This window comes from Ranitomeya imitator, chromosome 6 (assembly GCF_032444005.1).
Source record: "Ranitomeya imitator isolate aRanImi1 chromosome 6, aRanImi1.pri, whole genome shotgun sequence".
NCBI lineage: Eukaryota > Metazoa > Chordata > Amphibia > Anura > Dendrobatidae > Ranitomeya > Ranitomeya imitator.
The window spans coordinates 382,655,211-382,676,171 of NC_091287.1; the positions used below are offsets into that span (position 1 = coordinate 382,655,211).

The 20,961-nt window shown below is 40.0% G+C and overlaps 1 protein-coding gene across 9 annotated transcripts in view; it reads right to left on the reverse strand.

Moving 5' to 3' along the window:
- PTPRM (protein tyrosine phosphatase receptor type M) overlaps nucleotides 1-20,961 on the reverse strand; it is a 1,024,381-nt gene that overhangs the window by 10,842 nt on the left and 992,578 nt on the right. For all 9 annotated transcript variants that reach the window (XM_069731071.1, XM_069731069.1, XM_069731074.1 and 6 more), the window contains 7 exons: nucleotides 16,512-16,647; nucleotides 15,755-15,904; nucleotides 13,777-13,950; nucleotides 10,770-10,901; nucleotides 7,132-7,257; nucleotides 5,329-5,492; nucleotides 6-141 (listed from right to left, as the gene is read on the reverse strand). In XM_069731071.1, coding sequence (XP_069587172.1) covers nucleotides 6-141; nucleotides 5,329-5,492; nucleotides 7,132-7,257; nucleotides 10,770-10,901; nucleotides 13,777-13,950; nucleotides 15,755-15,904; nucleotides 16,512-16,647 — 1,018 coding nt within the window. The remainder of the gene's footprint in view (nucleotides 1-5; nucleotides 142-5,328; nucleotides 5,493-7,131; nucleotides 7,258-10,769; nucleotides 10,902-13,776; nucleotides 13,951-15,754; nucleotides 15,905-16,511; nucleotides 16,648-20,961) is intronic.

Consider the following 20,961-nt stretch of genomic DNA (forward strand, 5'->3'; position numbering starts at 1 on the left):
CTTACCAAAAGGTCCACCATGTTAGGCTTATTGTTCCTAAGCGTTTTCACAGCATGGAAAACATCAACTGCCCTCTGGTGCTGAAGCATTTCACAAACGATGCTAATTGCACAAAATGTACCACTGCGACCACCTCCGTTCCTGCAAGAAGAAGAGTTAAAGGTGGTTCAGCCTGTATACCCAGAGTTTTCTGTAATGCTGCAGACATTTCATTGCTGGACGAGCTTTACTTAGAATTTGCATAACCTCTTAATTTCTGCCCCCTCCAAGGCAAGTCAGCCAAACATTGAAGGGTTATTCCTAAAATAATTGTCTATGGTCCTATTTTGGATAGACCGGACATATGCATGCTTGACTTCCACTCCAATGAAGAAAGCCAACTACAGCATTTCAATATGTACCGCTTTCCAGAAATATACCGAAGTTGTAGAGTTGGTGCAAATCGATTGGCAGGACCCAGTTCAACATCCATGTCAGTATTCTGTGGCCGCTGACAAGCCCTTTGAAACCACTAATAATTGTTGGCATCCTCAACTTTTTTGATGAGCCGTCTTTGCATGACGTTATCAGTGCGGCATGACGCAGGTCACCCAATCAAAAGAAGAGAGTTTGATGGCGCCAGGTAAGAGGCGGTTTTCAGAACTCCGATCCTGTTGTGTGGATATTGGACTGTTTCCTATCAATTGATTTACACTAACTCTTAGATTTAGTATTTCTTAAAGTAACACACAAGAACGAAATCAGGATGCAGAAAGTTAAACGCTTAACACAATGAAAACCATTGAACTTCTATAGTTGGGTGTTGACTGGAGTTACACTTCTCTGCATCGGAGTATTTTGTGGTATGTTTGTCGCTTTAAGAAAGTCTACATCTGCATTTATGAAGAAATCTGTTTGAGTAACATGTCAGTTGTGGACTATAACTTGCCAACAGTCTTCGGGTTAGGGATTGTGTATAATTAGTTTCAAGGGGAAGCTGTCAGTAAAATGTAATTGTCATACGCTGCTCAATGTTTATCGCGGCAATTTAGATAATTGGTGACAATTAAAACAAATGGTGATGCATATTTTATAATGCACAGGAGTTATGATTCGTATTTCCGGGCAAAAGGATTTCCTTTTAGGAGAAAATGTAAATTACAAATTAACCTTAAAATAATGTGAAAGTTGAAGATTTTCTACAAATATTACCAGATCTCCAACCAATGTCATGGGGAACATTTATTGAGTATATAAAGTCATAGCAGGTAAAGAATAACATAAATGTAACCAGGTTACTATATTCTGTTTAGAGGTACAGGATTGTCTCCTATGTTCAATGCCCCACTATAATCTACAGCAGTTTTCTGCAAGCAGCGGCAGGAAACCTTCATGAGGCTCTTAAATCTCTCTCCAAAACAAGATTTAGCTGAAGCTGAGATTCGGAAAAAATGATGCACTCCTTCCTCTAAATTATATATAATTTATACACGGTCAGACTGAAATCCTTTGGGCCCACCTTCCATCTACACCGCCCAGACAGTGATAATAAGAGGAAAACTACAACACAGAGCAGCTGCAGAGAAGTTGACTTCTCTTGGAGCCGAGGTAGCAGAAGACATGCACCACTGCATCTGTTCTACCGATAGAGTAAAGAGCTGTCACAGTGTGCGGATGGTCATGATGAGATCCCATTAACAGAATACAGAATCCTTATTACAGGCCATTAATGTGTTATCTGTGGAGGTCAGAACCCAAAACGATCATAGGACACAGCACTCTCAACGAGGGGACATCTGTCTTGTGCCCTTTTCAAGGGATCTGGCCCAGCTGTAAATAAAGTACAGAATGGGACACAGCCACATCAACTGGCGCATTACAATGTTGGCACGGTTGTCAACCATCCAGAAATTCCAAGACAGTCCGTAAAAATAGGGCACTATTTTACCTTATCGGTAAAAATAATTGAAAGTGTCCATGATTTTTTTGGAAGCTGATGAAACGTATACAGATTATTTTGACTGTAATTATGATCATTTTACAGTTGACAGAGAATGAGGCTTGTAGTCTACATATCAGAATTACTGGGTGTACACATTACATAAAATCATAATTTTTTTTATGGTTTTACAATGCGTCCACAAAAAAATATGATTTTTTTTAGAAGCTGTCCAGAAAAAAATAAAAAGTAAAGTTGGCAACCCTGAATGTTGGTACTGCAGTAATGGTGGTATTCTAGACCCTTTGGTCTGATGACCCTTTTGACCTACAACACCGACACATGTCGGCGACCTGTACTAATATAGACCATCCATAATATCAACGCAGACCTGTCTGATGATAAATTATTGATAATACAATTTCCTAACATATTAGATGAAGTGACTTGTGGGGCTGAACTTCACCATGGATGAATAATGTGATCAGATTATGTGGAGTGGTGTTCAAAGCAGCAAGAAGAACTCTAGACAGAAAAAAGGTAATAATGAAGCAAGGATTTAGAAGAATGAATGCCAGTAGGTACAAGCGGCAGACTACATGCATAAAGAGCAGCATTAACAGCCCTTTACAAATGATTTGCAGCTGAGTTTATGGGTAAAGAGCAAATACAGAATTCTAGCCAAAGAGTCATTATCATACAACAATCCAGCTGCAAATTTGTCTAGAATTTCATATTAATAGATATAGATATTGCAACTAGTGATGTTGACATTCACCTATGACTTTAGTCCGAGATATTAATGCTAAATGCTAGGATTTACAAACACTGAAATACCAGGTCCCCGTCTCTGCCGTCAGACCTCAGTTTCGTTCTCCTTTAAAAATTCTCTTTTTAAAGGTTACTTCAGTCATCCTCAACAAACCAGAACATACTTCAATCTTACTAGAAGGTTAGTCACTTACATGAAAGGGATTTCAAGCATATTCACTGCTTGTTTCAAAGCTTTCAATGCAACTGAAAGGTCACGTCTGACCTTAAGGGATGCAAACTTGATGGAGCCTTCTCAAATGTAAAATCACTTTTATAATCCATGCGATTTACATGGAACAATGGGAGAACCTGAAGGGGCTTCCTGCCAGTAGGCAAACAGCGGAGGAGAATAGTCTGGAGGCACGCTCCCTTGTGAATTTTACTTGTGTAAAGTAGCCGGAACATTTTACCGGTTAAAGCTATCAGCATAAAACGTCCGGCTGCTAAAAATATTGAAATTGATATTATATCTCAAATAAACCGTGTGTAATGTTAAACTCTGGCATTTAAAAGCATTAACAAATGGTAAAATGGTCATAAAACAGCTGCAGTTGTCTCATAAGGATTATATTGAAGTTAACCAAGTATCACGTCTCTCTATGTCCGAGTCTGGCGATTTTTATATCCGAATTGTTACAGTGAATTTGGATGTAAACTGAGTACAGCACAATCCACGTCTTCTTCCTTTATGTGTCGGCCATTCATAATGCCTTTGCTATATACAGTGCCTTGTTCTACACTTTTCTTCCTTGTCCTAGATGGAGGAACCCATAATAAATACACACATCGATCCAAACTCATGTCACACACATTAGTTTATCAGTAGGAGAATTAAAGGGGTTTTCCTGGGTGACAATACTGACCATCTACCCATAGGGTATGCCATTAATATCAGATTGGTAGGGGTCCGACTCTCGGTACCCCCATCAATTAGCTGTATGAAGGGGCTGCATTGCTCAGTCGGGTGTTGTGGCATTTTCAGTGTTTACATACCTCCATTTAGCTCCATGTTATACATATCCTAGTGGCTGTTCTGGGTATTGCAGTATTGTCCCATTCACTTTAATAGGACACTGCTGCAATATCCAGCACATCGATTCCTAGTTACTGATTGACGGAAGGCTCCATCTCAACTTAAAAAAAAACCTCTGAGGTCTATGAAAACTCAGAAACCACTCCCTCTACAATTTAGAACTTGAATCTAGCTTCCCGATAATATTTTTGATACCAAAGACAATAGTTGTTATTATTGGAAAACTAAACTTCTAATACCGTCCTCGGCATCTGCAAATGACCCTGACTAGTCCATGGCGGGGTTCTTTCTTCATGCAGAGCGGTCCAGCTTTACATGCTCTAGTCATGCCCTCCCGGGTGTGACATCCTTCTGTCGAGCTATGCCCTCTAATCTATGACAAGGAAGGAAGGACATCACGAGCATGCGCAAGACTTCAAGTAAAAAGGAAGACACAACAAGTCACGTATAAGTCAATTACACCTGGTGGGAGAGGTGGATACATCACGTAAAGCTGAACTTCATGGAGAAAGGCCCATCCTGGACTCGTCAGGTAAATTTGCAACTGCTAACTTAAAATCTATTTTTCTTATTGCTACTAAACATAGATGTAAAAATCTATTCACAATAGCCCTTAAGCCCCTCAAACACTTTAGATAGCTCTTCAGTTGCAGCTATCTCCCCGACTCTCCCATCCATAGTCTGCCAAGTGCTCCTGTGTTCTCTATGACAGAGCCGCTACCAGGCTCCCCTGAAGGCGGCTTATCTCCTGGAGAACAAAAGTATGAAATCGGACATGCCGGATCGCTATCTTCCCCCAGGGCAATGTACATTGGCTTTACATTTAGTAGAATTGAAGTGTTAAAGTGGCAGCAAGGTGCACAAAAAGAGCAGAAATAAATGATATCAACACCTTTGGGGGGCAGTTCTTGTCTATTTAATGTAATGTATTTTGGGGCTAAAAATCATTTTTGGAATTGGGTTTCTTTAAAACTTTTGCACCATTTGCTTTCTATAGCTGCAATGTTGCACTGGCTACTGCTTGCTGCAGAACGAGCGATCTGAAAATCCGTCAGCGATCTCGTTCTACCAGGAGAGTTTAGAACTCTTATCTTCCTTCTTCTGAGCTCCTCTCAGTAGACCACATGAAAATTAAACTAACCTTTGTGGTTATAAATTAGCTTAGAATAACAAAGATAAGAGTTATAATCTCTCCCGCCAATACAAGCTCACTGATGGATTGTCAAATAACTCATTCTGCAGCCACTAATAAACGATGCCACACAGAGGCTACAGAAGGCAAAAGGTGCAAAATGAAAATGAAACACAATTACAAAAATTATCTTTAGCAAAATACATGCATTTGAGTAAAAATAATGGCTCCAAAGGTGTTTATATCCTTTAAGCACTTAGTGATTTGACTTTGTGTAGAGTTGTCCCACTCAGATAACACTTATCAATAGGTCTTCATTTAGGTACTGATAATTTAATTCCTATTTAATCCTTCACACATTTAGTTACAAGATTGGAATGAAATGCTGATAAATGAAAGAATTACGGTAATCTGATTTTGCGCCACACTTACAAGCAGTGGACAACTGTCCGACCTTCTCCTCCATTGTATTCTTCTTGCCACTTGTCTACTTGGCGGATGAGCTTTAGAAAAGACCTTTTTGATACTGGAGTGTCTCTATACATTGGCCAGCCCAGGAACTGGAACTGCTGAACCATTCTGTAACCATCCTGAGGCTGAAATCAGATGAGGAAGCCAATCAGACATCATATTATATTTCTTATGATTGATAGAACATGGAGGTCAAGGGTGAAAAGTGTTTTGTGAGATTATAGAATGAGAGTGGAAACATCCAACACAAAGATATATCGCAGACAATTTATCACATTTCCCCAAACAATAGGAATCCAGCATTTCTAGATCCTGCCACAATCAGAATTCTTAGTAGTAATAACCAGTATTAGTATTAGATACAATACAATAGTGACATAAAAGTGGAAATTCAGGTGATTTTCCTACTGGGAAATAAAATACCAGATGACCTATATTTCTTATGGTATTAAAGGGAACCTGTCACCAGACTTTTCCCATATGAGGAAGCATTTGTAAGCCCACTGTTAGTAATAGTATTCTAGAATGCAGTATATATGCCCTGAATCGCTCTGCATAACGTAAAAAAGAGCTTCTATTATACTCACCTGTGGGGCGGTCTGGTCCGATGGGCGCCACTGGTCTTGATCCGGCGCCTTCTCTCTTCTTACGATTGCTGTCCTCCTTCTTGCTTCGTCTGGATGACGCACTGTATGTCATCCATACAGTGTCTTCCATCATGCTCCTGCGCAGGCATACTTCTCTCTGCACTGCCAAGGGTCTCTTGGAAGTACGCCTACGCAAGAGCACGATGGAAGACAATGTGGATGATGTAGGATGTGTCATCCACAAAAAGCAAGAAGAACGACGGCGATTGTACAAAGACAGGAGGCACAGGAACAAGATGTCAGTCGGACTGGACTGCCCCGTGTTATGCAGAGCGCATTGGGGACATACATACAACATTCTAGAATGCTGTACTAGAGGGCTTACAGATGTTGACCCTACATCATATGGTAAAACCTGGTGACAAGTTCCTTGTATGCCACGCTAGAAATGTGTGATATGTGATATATTGAGAATTATTTTTCCATCAGTGGCTTATCTTAAAGTTTATGGGTTCCAAGGCAAAATCTCCAGCAGGTTCTCCCAGCTATCATGGGTCTTTAGTAGTAATAGTCTTCTCAAATAAGCTAAAGAATCCTTTTGGATCCACCATAAAGCTCCAGGGTCCAGGTGCAACTGTAATCCCCACACCCACTATTGTTACGTCCTTCTATTGCATTAGTTATTAGAGGGAATCTGTCACTAGGTTTTTGCTATCCCATTTGAGAGTAGCATGATGTAGGGACAGAGACCCAAAGTTCAGCGATGTATTACTTATTGGGCTGCTTGCTGCAGCTTTGATAAAATTACTGTTTTATCACTGAAGATCTAGCAGTTCTCTAAATGCTGAGCTCTGTATAACCCATCCACACCACTGACTGGTAGTTTTCTGTGTACACTGTGGATAGGCAGAAATCTACCAATCAGTGGTGGCAGGGTGGTTATAAAGAGCTCATCAATATGGAGGACTACATGGCAGCAGGTTTACTAGTCCTCTAGTGATAATATCCTGATGATAAAACAGTGATTTTATCAAAACTACAACAAACAACCCAGTGAGTGACAAATCGCTAGAACCTGCCCCTACACTATACTGCTCACAACTAGGTGGCAACAACCTGATGACCGATTCCCTTTAAATACATATGGGGTTATAATTAAGCTTTTGTGAATTCTTACTCGTGCAGCATTATAAATCCTAAATATTCGGCTTATGATGTCTTCTTCTAAGTCAGCAGATACAAATTCCACTTGAATAGGTCCATGCCGGTGTACTCCATTCTCTGGCCAGTACTGCGGACAAAGCTAAATAAAAGACAGGAACTTTACAAACATTTCTAAATATTTATACATGCTTTATAAAGTTTCTTTTTTATATACGGTACATATTTTGGTGAGAAATTCTATTGACGGTACCAATATGCAAGATTATAATTTGTCATTTCATGCCAGTCCTGGAAAATAAATACTACAACTATAGCCTGGACAAAGCTCTGGACCTTGGGTTTGCCATACCTTTCAGTGTACTTGTTTTCTCTTATTTCATAGCAGTTAGAATGAATTAATAAGTGATGTACATGGGATTTCAATTCATTGTTCCTTTCATAGTGGCCAGATATGAAGAGGTAGATATAAAGGGGTTGTCTGGCCTTAGATTACAAATCTGTAGTAACTCTATGTAATTGCAGACTTGTGAATCCTCACATCGCTTGGACTTCGTGCAGGAAGTGGTAGGCACATGTGATCACATGCCGACTAGACGTGTGCGGCCTCACTCCATGCAAGACACGTCTAGTCGGAATGTGGCCCAAAAATGTGCAAATCGCATACTTGCATTCACATGGCCGCCAGCTACTGGCACTGGAGAATTATCACAGCACTGAGAGCGTGTGATATAAGGATTCACATAAAGTGACTGCAGACTTGTAACCAAAAATCAGACAAGCTCTGTAAGGCTCAGGATTTCTGGACCAGAGTAAAATTTGATAATGGATAATATCTAAATATTTGTTGAGTTTTTAGTATTCCTGGAACATTAAAGTCTTGGAATAATTGTGACCTTCCTTTCAACTTCTAAACCGTACATCAAAATGTCTTTCAATGACCATTTCAGACTATTTTCTGCCATCACAGATAATCCTAATAGGAGATATAATGGCACATCTGCCTTTGACTGTGGTTATAAGGCCATTTGTTACATACAGATTCCTGCATGAGGAGTTCAGCTATAAAACGAAATAGTTTTCCTCTTGTACGGAGCTTAAATTGTGCAGAACAAATAACCCCTTTACATGGATACAGCCACTGTACTGGAAGTTACACATGCTCACATGCACTCTTTATCGCACACTAAAAAGGTCACTGTCTTAACTTTGGAAAATGCTTTGGAAAAACTGCAGATTATGGAGATCAGTGATTGTTCAGCCATACAGCTGTATGTAGGCTTGATCCATTCTATAAAATGGCAGCATGTTAATTGCTTGCTCCAGCACATTGATGTCTCCAGGGCCCTCGCTTATCACAGAGTAAACAATTCCAACCCTTAACTTGTTTGTCTCTCTCTATGTTAGCAAAGAGGAAAAATGTCATCGCTCAGATCATCCGTAAGATCCAGCAGTGATAACACGCTTAGAAACATTTACAGATCTGCCTAAACTTTCCACGTATAGACATAGAGCACTTCATTTTACCAATAAACACTCACAATCAGAAAAACGAATACGACTGAAGCAAAGGAAGATAATACAAACTAATTTCAGAGTTCTTTGTATTTATTGCTGTACATTTACCTAACTTACCACAAATGGTTTATTGGTAATAACAGTAACAGGCTTAGCTAAGTTACATATGGCGGCCGTCAGTAGTCTGGTTCTTGTCTGTTATGTTAAAGGAAATTGCTCTCATTATATATATATTGTGACAAAGTCACTGTGTAGTGCTGCAGGGGAGATATGTGTCACCGCCCATGTTGGCGCCAGTGATGTGAAACCAGAGTAGTTTCCTCCAGCACACTACGTGTTGGGAAGGTAAAGTTGAAGTTACATTATGGGCGGGCTTTTAGTGGACATTCATAGAGTGGGTGGGAGAATGTCCACTGTATCTCCACCTACAGAGCCGAGCACTGCTATGTGCTAACAGGATCTGTGTGATGTCACAGTCATGTGTTCAGTCCCATGGGAGAAAGAGTCACATAGTCTGAGGCTTAAATCACTGGGCTCTAGAGGCAGTCTGGGGTCAGCTAAACTGGAGGGAGATTCTCCAGTGGTTTTATGTCCTGACGAAAGTCTGAACCTGTATTGCTCCAGGTCAGGGTGCTACCCGCATATGTATGCACTGTGTTGCAGTGTTCTGTTTTTTGATTTAGCCGGAAAGGCTGTGTTTATGTTCCCTTCTTGTTGGTTTATGCAGCATAACAATAAACCAACCAAAGATTTAAAGAGACGGTGTTCCTATTTTCTACCTTCGTATACCACCACACGAGTTGAACTACCATAATATATATAGGCTTGAGAAAGGCTCAGTGTGAGCCGAAACGTCGCCCAGACATATGGGTCTGAATAAACTCTACCACTGTTTCACTTTGAAGATCATGGAGTACTGCCTTCATTCTTATTTCTTTGTCTGATTTTGGGCATGTAGTGGACTTCTTTGCCTGGGAGGCCTGGCACCCACCAGTAAGGATTGTGCTGTTCCAATTTTCTATATATATATATATATATATATATATATATATATATATATATATATATATATATATACACATACACAGATATATCTATATATATATATATATAGACAGATATCTATAAATACGCATACATATATATTGATATATTTACATACATACATACTGTATGGCTATGTCTAGATATAAATATATATGTGGCATCTGTATCGGTGACTGCCCTTCCTTTCTCTGCTGCTGCTAGAGGGGCGAGGAGGGTTGAAAATTCTAGTTTTGTGTCCTCTGGGACTTGCAGTTCCCTGCAGTCTGGGAGATATAAAGTTAATTGCTGTGTGGTTTGGATGGGGCTGTAAGCTATTTAAGCTCCTGAAGTCCTGCTGTCCACTGCCAGTTATAATTTGACTTGCTCCTGTGTAACTTGTGCCTTGCTATGCTTCCAATCGACAGTCCTGAGTTTTGGACCTCGGCTTGCTTTCTGACTGTTGTACTTCTTTATGATTTTGCCCCTACACTGACCCTTCTGACCAGGTTACCAGACTATTCTCTTGCCTCTGGTTCGCTCCTCCGGATAGAAGCTCTTCCATGGAAACAATCCAGTGGACCCCGTTTTAAGATCAGATCCCTGTACAGGGGTTAAAGCGTGAAGCCTGTGCAATCTGTCCAAAGGAGCGAATTGTGCTAAATCTGTCCGAGGTAGCCTTTTTGAACCTGCGGCCTAACTGTATATCTTATGGTGGTTCAGCAAAAGACATTATACCGATTCTCATGGTGCGCTATGCTAATCACTGTACTGTCACTTTAATCTTCTCATAAATAGCTGACTATTACAATGACTGCCAAATAATATGAACACATTTGCAGCAAATTATTGACGGTCACCCGCAGTACATATGTGAAAAGTAAGCTTGAAGGAATAAAAAATCTGTTATGTTCTTTTTCCTGCATAAAACATAATTCTACGCACTGACCAAGTGACTTTATAGTAACTTTTATCCAGGTGGCACAAAAAGCTTATCATGTGAATAAGCAGAAAAAAGCCTGACCTTTCCTCTTGGCTTATGGGAAGCTTTGCAGAAAAGTAAAATGATGTGAAATAATTCTGCCAGTGCATGCATGATTTGTGGCGACATACCTGTGCGGGGTCTACATCATTTAGCATTACTATCGATGTACAGTGATAGTCAAGGACCAGCCTCCAGAAGTCTTTTACTGTGTTCGGTAAAGGATGTTGTGTAACGATGAAAGCTGAAGGCTGAACATAGCTCTATAGAAAGGAGAACAAATTATAATGATAGCGGAGAATCTGGAAATCAAGTATGTTCAAAAGCAGAATGTCACAAACCCAGACATTGTTAAGATTAACAAAACGGACAAGGCCCCTTTGGAGGTTTTTTCCTTGTAAGAAATGCCACCACTTCGTAACATTTTCATCTTCAAGTGGTAACAATAGGACTCACTTTTTTAACAAAGGATTTGACAAGAAATTGATTTGTGAGGTCACGGTGGTATTTCTTACAGTTTTATTTTTAGTGAAGATATTCACATTATAAAAGGAAGGTGTAGGTTAACTTTTAGCATTTGTACTTATTAAATGGTTGACACAGCGGAAACTTTTCCAGTTGAGCATAAAAAAGATATTATAATTTACTATAAGTCCAGAACCAAGCAGACTGGGGGCTTCAAGACGTGGGGCAAAGATTGAGCCCTGTCAGCTAACCTGTAGGGGCAACTCTGACCTGGTCATCTATGGCAGGGTATTTAGGGAAAAATATGTTCCCATTTGATAGGGAAATCAGGGACCACCTTAATGTGTTCTTATAATTCATACATATGTCTCTGAATATGTCCAGACATGTTTCACCGTGCCGAGACTAATTCTGCTGATTATTGATTAAAGTTGTTGACAGGGTGAGGCTAATCACGATGAGACTTAGGACCTCCAACACTACATGTCTATCCATAGTCCACTTCTTATGTAAGGATCACCTGATGAATTAAGAATTATCTCATATGTAATAAACAGCTGATTTGCGCACAAACATGATGTATACGCCTACTCAAAAGTGTATATAACCTGACTGTTAACTTCCAGTAAACATGGCCTTGATCAGATCCACATCTGTCTCTGTCCATCATTCTCCAGAAAAGTCACACATTTGGCAGCCATCCAATATCCCTGAGGGTCTGACTTGCAGACCGCCCTAAGGGTACCGTCACACTATACAATTTACCTACGATCACGACCAGCGATATGACCTGGCCGTGATCGTAGGTAAATCGTAGTGTGGTCGCTGGGGAGCTATCACACAGACCGCTCTCCAGCGACCAAGATGCCGAGGTCCCTGGGTAACCAGGGTAAACATCGGGTAACTAAGCGCAGGACCGCGCTTAGTTACCCGATGTTTACCCTGGTTACAAGCGTTAAACTAAAAAAAAACAAACAGCACATACTTACATTCTGGTGTCCGTCAGGTCCCTTGCAGTCTCTGCTTCCCGCACTGTGACTGCCGGCCGTAAAGTGAAAGTGAAAGCACAGCCGCTGTGCTCTGCTTTCACTTTACGGCCGGCAGTCACAGTGCTGGAAGCAGACTGCAAGGGACCTGACGGACACCAGAATGTAAGTATGTGCTGTTTGTTTTTTTTTAGTTTAACGCTTGTAACCAGGGTAAACATCGGGTAACTAAGCGCGGTCCTGCGCTTAGTTACCCGATGTTTACCCTGGTTACAAGCGAACGCATCGCTGGATAGCATCGCTAGATCGCTAGATCGGTGTCACACACACCGATCTAGCGATGACAGCGGGAGATCCAGCGATGAAAGAAAGTTCTAAACGATCTGCTACGACGTACGATTCTCAGCAGGATCCCTGATCGCTGCTGCGTGTCAGACACAGCGATATCGTAACGATATCGCTGGAACGTCACGAATCGTACCGTCGTAGCGATCGAAATGTTATAGTGTGACGGTACCCTAACACATTATATGCATCTAGCATAGTGTGTGCACATTTGCATGAAGGATTTTTTTTTACGTGAAAAAAATCTTTGTGTATTTCCAAGACAATTCTGAGCACAAATACAAGGCGAACCCAGATATTTCCAGTTAATCATGCCACAGATATATCTACAAATTGGAAAAAACTTGCCATGGGTTCGATGGGGGGTCAACTACAAAGAACAAATGACCCTTCAATTCTATTTTTTTTGCATATCTAAAATCTCAAATATCTCAACAACACTGAGTCTGCCTGGGATCACATAAAGACACAGAAAGTGCACAAGCGTAAATCCACAGAAGATCTGTGGTTTGAGCTCCAAGATATTAGGAACAACTTGCCTGCCGAGTTCTTTCAAAAACTGTCTACAAGTGTACCTAGAAGAATTTATGCTGTTTTGAAGGTAAAAGGTGATCACACCAAATATTAATTTGATTTAGATTTCTCTTTTGTTCATTCACTTTGCATTTTAATAAATGATACAAATAATCCAACACTTCTAGCCTTGAAAACATTTTTATTTTCCAGCATTTTCCCCACACCTACATAAAACTTTTGTATCGTGTTCTTTTTTAAACCTGACCTTATTGATCTATATGTGTAATATATGATAATATATGATAGCAATCATCCAGTCCTTTAGAGCAAACTACAGGGAATAAAGTCAGGATATTTTCATATGTAATGCAGCAATCTATGTGCTCATACCTCAGGCATAGATGAATGTACATCTTCATATAGATTATGTAGATTTAATATCATTTCTCTGAAGGGTTGGTTTAGTTGCATTTCAAAATCTTAACATTTACAACCCAAAACAAGAGCAAAGCGTGAAGTTCTGCAACACTACAGCAACAAACGGGTCTACACAGCCCATTAGAGCGCCGACAAGTTAGTATCAAGGGAAATAATGCAGAGATGGGGTTCTGTCCAGTACTTCATCAATGTCCTTATGATCTACTGGTATTGTGGAACTTTAGATGACATTACTTTTCTCTGCAATACCTGTCATTTACTGTTGTGTAAGTGTACCCTGATGGACGCTTTATCAAGCTCCAGGCTGTTTTCTCTTATTTGGGAGATCTCATTTTGAGGGATTATAGATTATATTCTCATTAGTATGAACTATAAAAATGGTTCTTACATCCATCAAGGCTGCATTGATGTAGTTACTGCTTTCTCCATCTATTGTTATGAGGAAAGGGAGGCAACGGTCTGGAGGTAAGACATCCATGCAACGGTTCTTTTCATGGTTCCTAGGCAAGAGTGCTATACTGCAGTCTTCTACCCGTAGTGTTGGAGTCACCATGTTCAACGTCTGCAAACAAAATAGCATCAAATTGGCAGATTACGATTGATCATAACTATTGTAATAAACTGTGACACTATTTCAATATATTATTGGGAGAGAGAGACTATTCATGCTAATGGTGGCATATAAATGTCCATTCTGAATGCTAAGATCCCTACAATCCTGAGAATGAAGTAACTGCAGGACTGATTTAATGCTGCGGTCCCTGCACAAAATTTCCCTGTGCTGGCATTGTGGATAACTAAAGCATACTCCCACTCGAATAGAGCTGAGCTGCTGAAACTATGAATGGGCTACAACGTTAAAATAGGACTGCGGCTACTGAAGTCTCAGGAATGTTGGTGGCCCATCAGTCAGACCCCAACTGATTAGATAGGACATAATTAAAAATAATTTTTATTGGAAAATAACCTACTGTAGTTTTTTGTGTTAATACATTGTTTTTTCATATCTCAATCTGTTAAAAAAATTAACAGATTGGTAATCTTGACATTTTTAAACTGGCCACTGGGGCTACTGAAGACTTATATTACGTGTCTTTTTAGGAACAGTTTTCAGCAGTCTCATTATCATCAGGGGCATGATTTTTATAACAAGTAATACCTCCATACACAGGATCCAACATTCACAATAGGTTATGTCACAGCTCACCCTACTCCCCCTCTGTTCAAAATGACCTTCTCTCATGCTCATTAAACGCTTGAATACAGAACACTGGGTTTGATTCAGCCTACTGTAGTTAATATACATATATATTTTCTAAAAAAAAAGAGGTCTAGAAAAGGTATGCATTCTGTATTGTTAACAAGAAAACTAGGTTAGCAAATCTAAGCAGATGTTAAGGTCATATCGGCTTTTGGGTCATATGTATATATAAACATTTATTATTCTTGATAATCAAAGAGTGTGGTAAAAAGGCGGCCCACTTGTATTCTGTTACCCAAAGATACACAGACTCTGACAGCCAGCTTGATATACAAAGTAGACTGATAAGCATACTTACACCAGCCATACACATTAGATGGCTGTCGACTGAATGAAGCTTCAGCTGAACATTCGGGACTACCGCCTTCTCAGCTGGATTTCTCTCATATAGGACCACTCATTCAGTTGAACGCTCTTGTGTTCTCTACGTGAGAGCCGTCAGCAGATGTCCACAAGTACAAAGCGATCAGCAGTCTAAAATTGGGCATGCCTGATCTAAACATTCTCTGAAGATCAGTTTTCCAGGGCCTCGATACACATTAGACTGTAGGACAGACCGGTTGATATGAGTAGGTTCATTCATCATTAGTCTAAGGTTACTTTCACACTAGCGTTGGATTCAGCCAGTCGCATTGCGTCGGGCCGAGATTCCGACGCTAGCGTTTGATGCGCCGCACAACGGGTGCAGCGGATGCATTTCTCCGGCGCATCTGCTGCCCCATTGTGAGGTGCGGGGAGGTCGGGGAGGAGTTCCGGCCGCGCATGCGCAGTCGTAAAAAGCGGTCCGTCGGCAGCAAAAAACGTTACATTTAACGTTTTTTGCTCCCGGCGGTCCGCCACAACACGGTGCAACCGTCGCACGACGGTTGCGACATGTGACAATACGTCGCAATGCGTCGGTAATGTTACTCTATGGGGCAAAAACGCATCCTGCAAACAACTTTGCAGGATGCGTTTTTTCCCCCTAAACGATGCATTGCGACGTATTAAAAAAAAGCCAGTGTGAAAGTAGCTTAATATTTATGGAGGCCTTAAGACAAAAAATGATGCACCAACACTAAAGGATGAAGTCCTATTAAAGAAAACGAGATCAATTTACACTTACTCTAAATTCCTCTTTAATTTGACTGGAGTTTGTTTGAGGGTCCACTTTATTCATTTCATAGTATACTGATCGGACCTGAGATGCAGAGATTGATGTGTCTCCACATAAACAGGCTTCTAATATGGCATCATGAATGAACACATACTGTTCCTGAAAATAGAAAAACAAATATTGTACAGAAATTCACTGCTTTTCTTATTAGGAAGAAATAGTCTAACATTCAGAAATGAAAAATTAGAATGGAGGAAAAGGGATTTTTTTTCTATATGTCAATTGAACGTGAAACAAGTTCTTCCATCCTATCCAATTGTATCCATTTTTATTATTATTTGTTCACCTTGATACTATGACCAATTGCACTATTTGATTTTTCTAAAATTGTGGATTTTCTTAAGAATAAAGGCTTGTTACTTTCTTTTTTATGTTATATTTGTTATTAGAAGAGATAATTAGGCTTGCTACTTTCTTTTTTTATGTTATATTTGTTATTAGAGGAGATAATATTACTTAAAACTGAATATTTGCAATGTATTCACTGCTTTGTTTTGGTTTCATGTTAGTGCTATAGTAGTGTATGTACCGTAGAGTATATGTGTAACATTTGTTGGTTTCTCTCTTATTAAATTATAATAATATTATAATAATAAATAATAAATAATAATAAATAAATAATAAAATTCTTTTACTATATACACTCTATTAGTCTATATATTCTTGCCACACACTATATATGTATTCATATACACAGTATACATACCTCCGTTTGTACCATGTTCACTCTACGAGAGCGAAGTTCCCTCACGCAGTTGTAAATATCTACAACTCCTTCCCTTTCAGCCATGTCCAGCATGATGTCTATGACAATAAAGCAACCTGTTCGACCAGCTCCAGCGCTGAAAGAAAAAACACACCCATGAAAAAAGAGTAAAAACTTTTCAAAGCAATATATTCCCTAATGTGTTGGTGTGGACTGACCATTGTGGAGCACTGGTTATGATTTTCTTGCACTAAACACATCGATCACTCAACCCCTTTAAGTTGTTAAGCACTTTGTCTTTGCACTATCACCTTCTCTTTGCTTTAGCCTTGCAGTTAGTACTAATTGGATTCTGCGTACGAGCTTATTCTTCCATTATGGCCAGTGAGGTGCCACAACACATAACAGAAAGTTCACTCATGAAGTCATAGTTTCCACTAAAGAAAACTAACTAGACCACCAATAAGAAAATAATGTAATCAGATTATCTGTCGCACAGTAAAAGACAATTCACCACCAGTGTGAGAAGATCCCAGAATTTTTCCTGTTAAAAAATGTGAGCTGTACTTTCAACAAACTTTGCATAAATCAATGGTACATTCTATTATAAGGGTACCGTCACACAGTGCAATTTTCATCGCTACAACGGCACGATCCGTGACACTCCAGCATCGTAACAATATCGCTCCAGCGTCGTAGACTGCTGTCACACTTTGCAATCTACGACGCTGGAGCGATAATTTCATGACGTATGTGCGATGTAGAAGCCGTTGGTTACTATGCGCACATCGTATACGATATATGTTACACCATGCGATCATGCCGCCACAGCGGGACACTAGACGACGAAAGGAAGTTTCAAACGATCTGCTACGACGTACGATTCTCAGCGGGGTCCCTGATCGCAGGAGCGTGTCAGACACTGCGATATCGTAACTATATCGCTCGAACGTCACGAATCGTGCCGTCGTAGCGATCAAAATTGCACTGTGTGACGGTACCCTAAGAAACTCTGCAATATATCTGATCCACTTACACTTTTTTCCCTCCCCCTACCTTCTGAACTTGTCATCCACTCAAAACTCATCCACTCAAAACTGCTCAACTCCATCTTGCTCAATACAGGACAAATTGTCAGCCCATGAGGTGTCAGAATACACCTCCTATTATATCATAGGGAGAGGTAAGGGGGAGGAGGAGTGAGGAGCAGAGTGAGAATAGACATTTGTTACGCTATTAGGAGTGCCAAGTATCTCTTATCTTCTTCAGGAGCAGAGTGAGAAATCAAGTAGAGGGAGACCCAGAAAGATTGTGCTGAGCTTTCTAACAAGTCTTTTACCTCACGCCAGAGCTGAATTCACATCTACACTGATCAGTACTGCTATATAATTTCTCCCATGCTACTGCTGCTTCTCTGTATGCAATGCAAGGAATAAAGAGCAGGAATATATCTCTGTGTTCCTTGCTGTATAGGAGACAATATGGCAGCTAGTCTCTCCTCACCAGCTTACAGTTAATTGCAAATTTAGAGGTAGAGCGTGCAGAGGGAAAGCTGTTGAGAAATGCAGCATACCAGTCATATAATGCCTATGAATACACACAGGCAGGTACCCTTTAAAGGAAACCTTTCATAAACATTTCCTATGTAGAAGACATATTGCCTTGGGAAGAATAACAGGACATTGCTGATGACTATACAATATATTTTTCTATTCCAGGGAACATTTTATGAAAATGCTTTAAATTTAGTCAACATTGACAAGCAACAAGCAAAAGAAAAGGGACAAGGAAATACAAAATATTGTAATCCATACCAGACAAGTATCTTACATGGTTTATGCAATGAAATGTAAAAGCCTTGCAGGGAAAATGTTTTAGAAGTCCCTATAGTTGTTTCATAAAAATCACTATATCTGAGTGGATTGCTTTTATGTACATTGTAAATTCATCAAATTCATTATAAGATCCTGCCCCTGGGAATTTATAAATTAGACCCTCATGCAATCAATGCATGCTTTTCTATAGTACTGAAACCTAGGGTGGTCTGCAAGCAGTGTTATTTTTAACTGATCAATATGGCATAATAACATCTAGTGCATTTTCTGATATGTTATAAATGCATTCATGTCCATTAAAAGTTTTTTTTCAGTTTTAAAATAATGAAAAGCTTTTTGTAATTTATTTAGGTAAAGCATATTACGGAGGGCAACCAGGGCATGTGCCTCCCTCGGGTGCTGAGGGCTATCGAAATACAGAACTAGGACAGCAGTCTGAACCTTTACCCGGGGTTAAAGAAAGCACGGCTACATCTTGGAAATGTATCCATGTTTTTCAAGACGTCTGATTGCTGTCATTTACTTCAAGAGGATGAAAATGTGTTGTGGTCATGTAAGGGACACAAAGGTGGAAATCTACAGAGAGCTTTGATAATGGTATAATAATTGTGTGCCCTTCTGTGATCATATTGTGACCCAGACACACACTCATCTTCTGAGGAAGGAATCCAGTCAATGAACGCTAACAGACATCTCTAAAAAACTGCAAAGAATTGGTATGCAAAAAGATGCAAAAGTTGTATTAGTCAATAAATAAGCTGAAAATTAAATACACCTTAACCCCTTTACCCCCAAGGGTGGTTTGCACGTTAATCACCGGGCCAATTTTTAGGGTATGTGCACACGATGCGGATTTTGATGCGGATCCGCAGCGTTTCCGCAGCTGTGCATCCGCAGCAGTTTCCCATGCGTTTACACTTCAATGTAAACCTATGGGAAACAAAAAACGCTGTGCACATCCTGCGGAAAAAAACGCGCGGAAACGCAGCGGTTTAATTCCGCAGCATGTAACTTCTTTCTGCGGATTCCGCAGCGGTTTTACAACTGCCCCTATGAAAAACCGCAGTTGTAAAACCGCAGTGAAAACCGCAGATAAAGCGCGGTAAATCCGCAGCGGTTTTCCACTGCGGATTTATCAAATCTGCTGAAATCCACTGCAGAAAAAGCGCGGTAAATCCGCAGTAAATCCGCAGCGATTTTCCATTGCGGATTTATCAAATCCGCTGAAGTCCACTGCAGAAAAATCCGCAGTGGACCTAGAATACGTGTGCACATAGCCTTACAATTCTGACCACTGTCTCCTTATGAGGTTATAACTCTGGAACGCTTCAACGGATCCTGATGATTCTGAGATTGTTTTCTCGTGATTAAACAACATGAGATCTCACAATTAGATATCAATTAAACTCTGAATACACTATAACACTAAGGCCCCAACTGTAAATTAATCAATGAGGTAAAGAGTTTTTTTTTAATATAAATACTTTATTATACATAAACAAAATTCACATATATGGAGAAAGAGTACCACACACCAAACAGGTTTACAGGGGAATAGAACCAGGTATAATCTTTATTAATAATCTTTATTTTTATATAGCGCTAACATATTCCGCAGCGCTTTACAGTTTTGCACACATTATCATCACTGTCGCTCACAATCTAGAATCCCTATCAGTATGTCTTTGGAATGTGAGAGGAAACCGGAGTACCCGGAGGAAACCCACGCAAACATGGAGAGAACATACAAACTCTTAGTTACAAAAGGCAATTCATACCATAAGCACTTTTAGTACATATTCCTGTATAGCTGTAAAAAGCCCAGACCATGATAACGGTTTCATATATATGTATTAACTTTTGTGCAAAAATTGCTATAAATCATGAGAAACCAAATGCTATGTCTGGCCCTTTAACAGGAAGTAAGTAAGAGGGCAAAGGTACTTGTAAGATATATTAACTAAACCTAAGTGCTAATTACAGCACCTGGGACATCGGAAAATAAGCTGCAAGTGCAGCGTAAAGATCCCGCTTTTAGTGCTAATAAAGTATCAAGTTCCAATTGTGCCCACTATAACTTACTTTCAAACAGAGACCTGGACCCCCACCTTGCGCCTCGACACGCGTTTCGCCGTTCTTCCTCATATATATGAAACCGTTATCATGGTCTGGGCTTTTTACAGCTATACAGGAATATGTACTAAAAGTGCTTATGGTATGAATTGCCTGTTGTAACTATACCTGGTTCTATTCCCCTGTAAACCTGTTTGGTGTGTGGTACTCTTTCCTCTTGAGATCGGCTGATCGCATATGATGTACTATCCCGTTGGTGGTCATACGGGCCCATCCCACCTCGACGAGATAGTTTGTCATATGTCAGAAAAGGGGTTAAAGTTACTGTTCTTTATTCACTCAGTGTTTCCATTAAATTGTTACTCAAATTGTCTCTTCAGAGAAGAAGAGGACTAGAACTCTAGTGCCACCTATTGGAAGTGGCAATTCTAAAACTTCTATATCAACCCTTTCAAAAGACCTTGTCACATTACTTAAGATAAAAGCCAAACCCTTATCTCAATTTGCAGACACATCTTTCAGGGTGTTGCCCCTCCTCATGC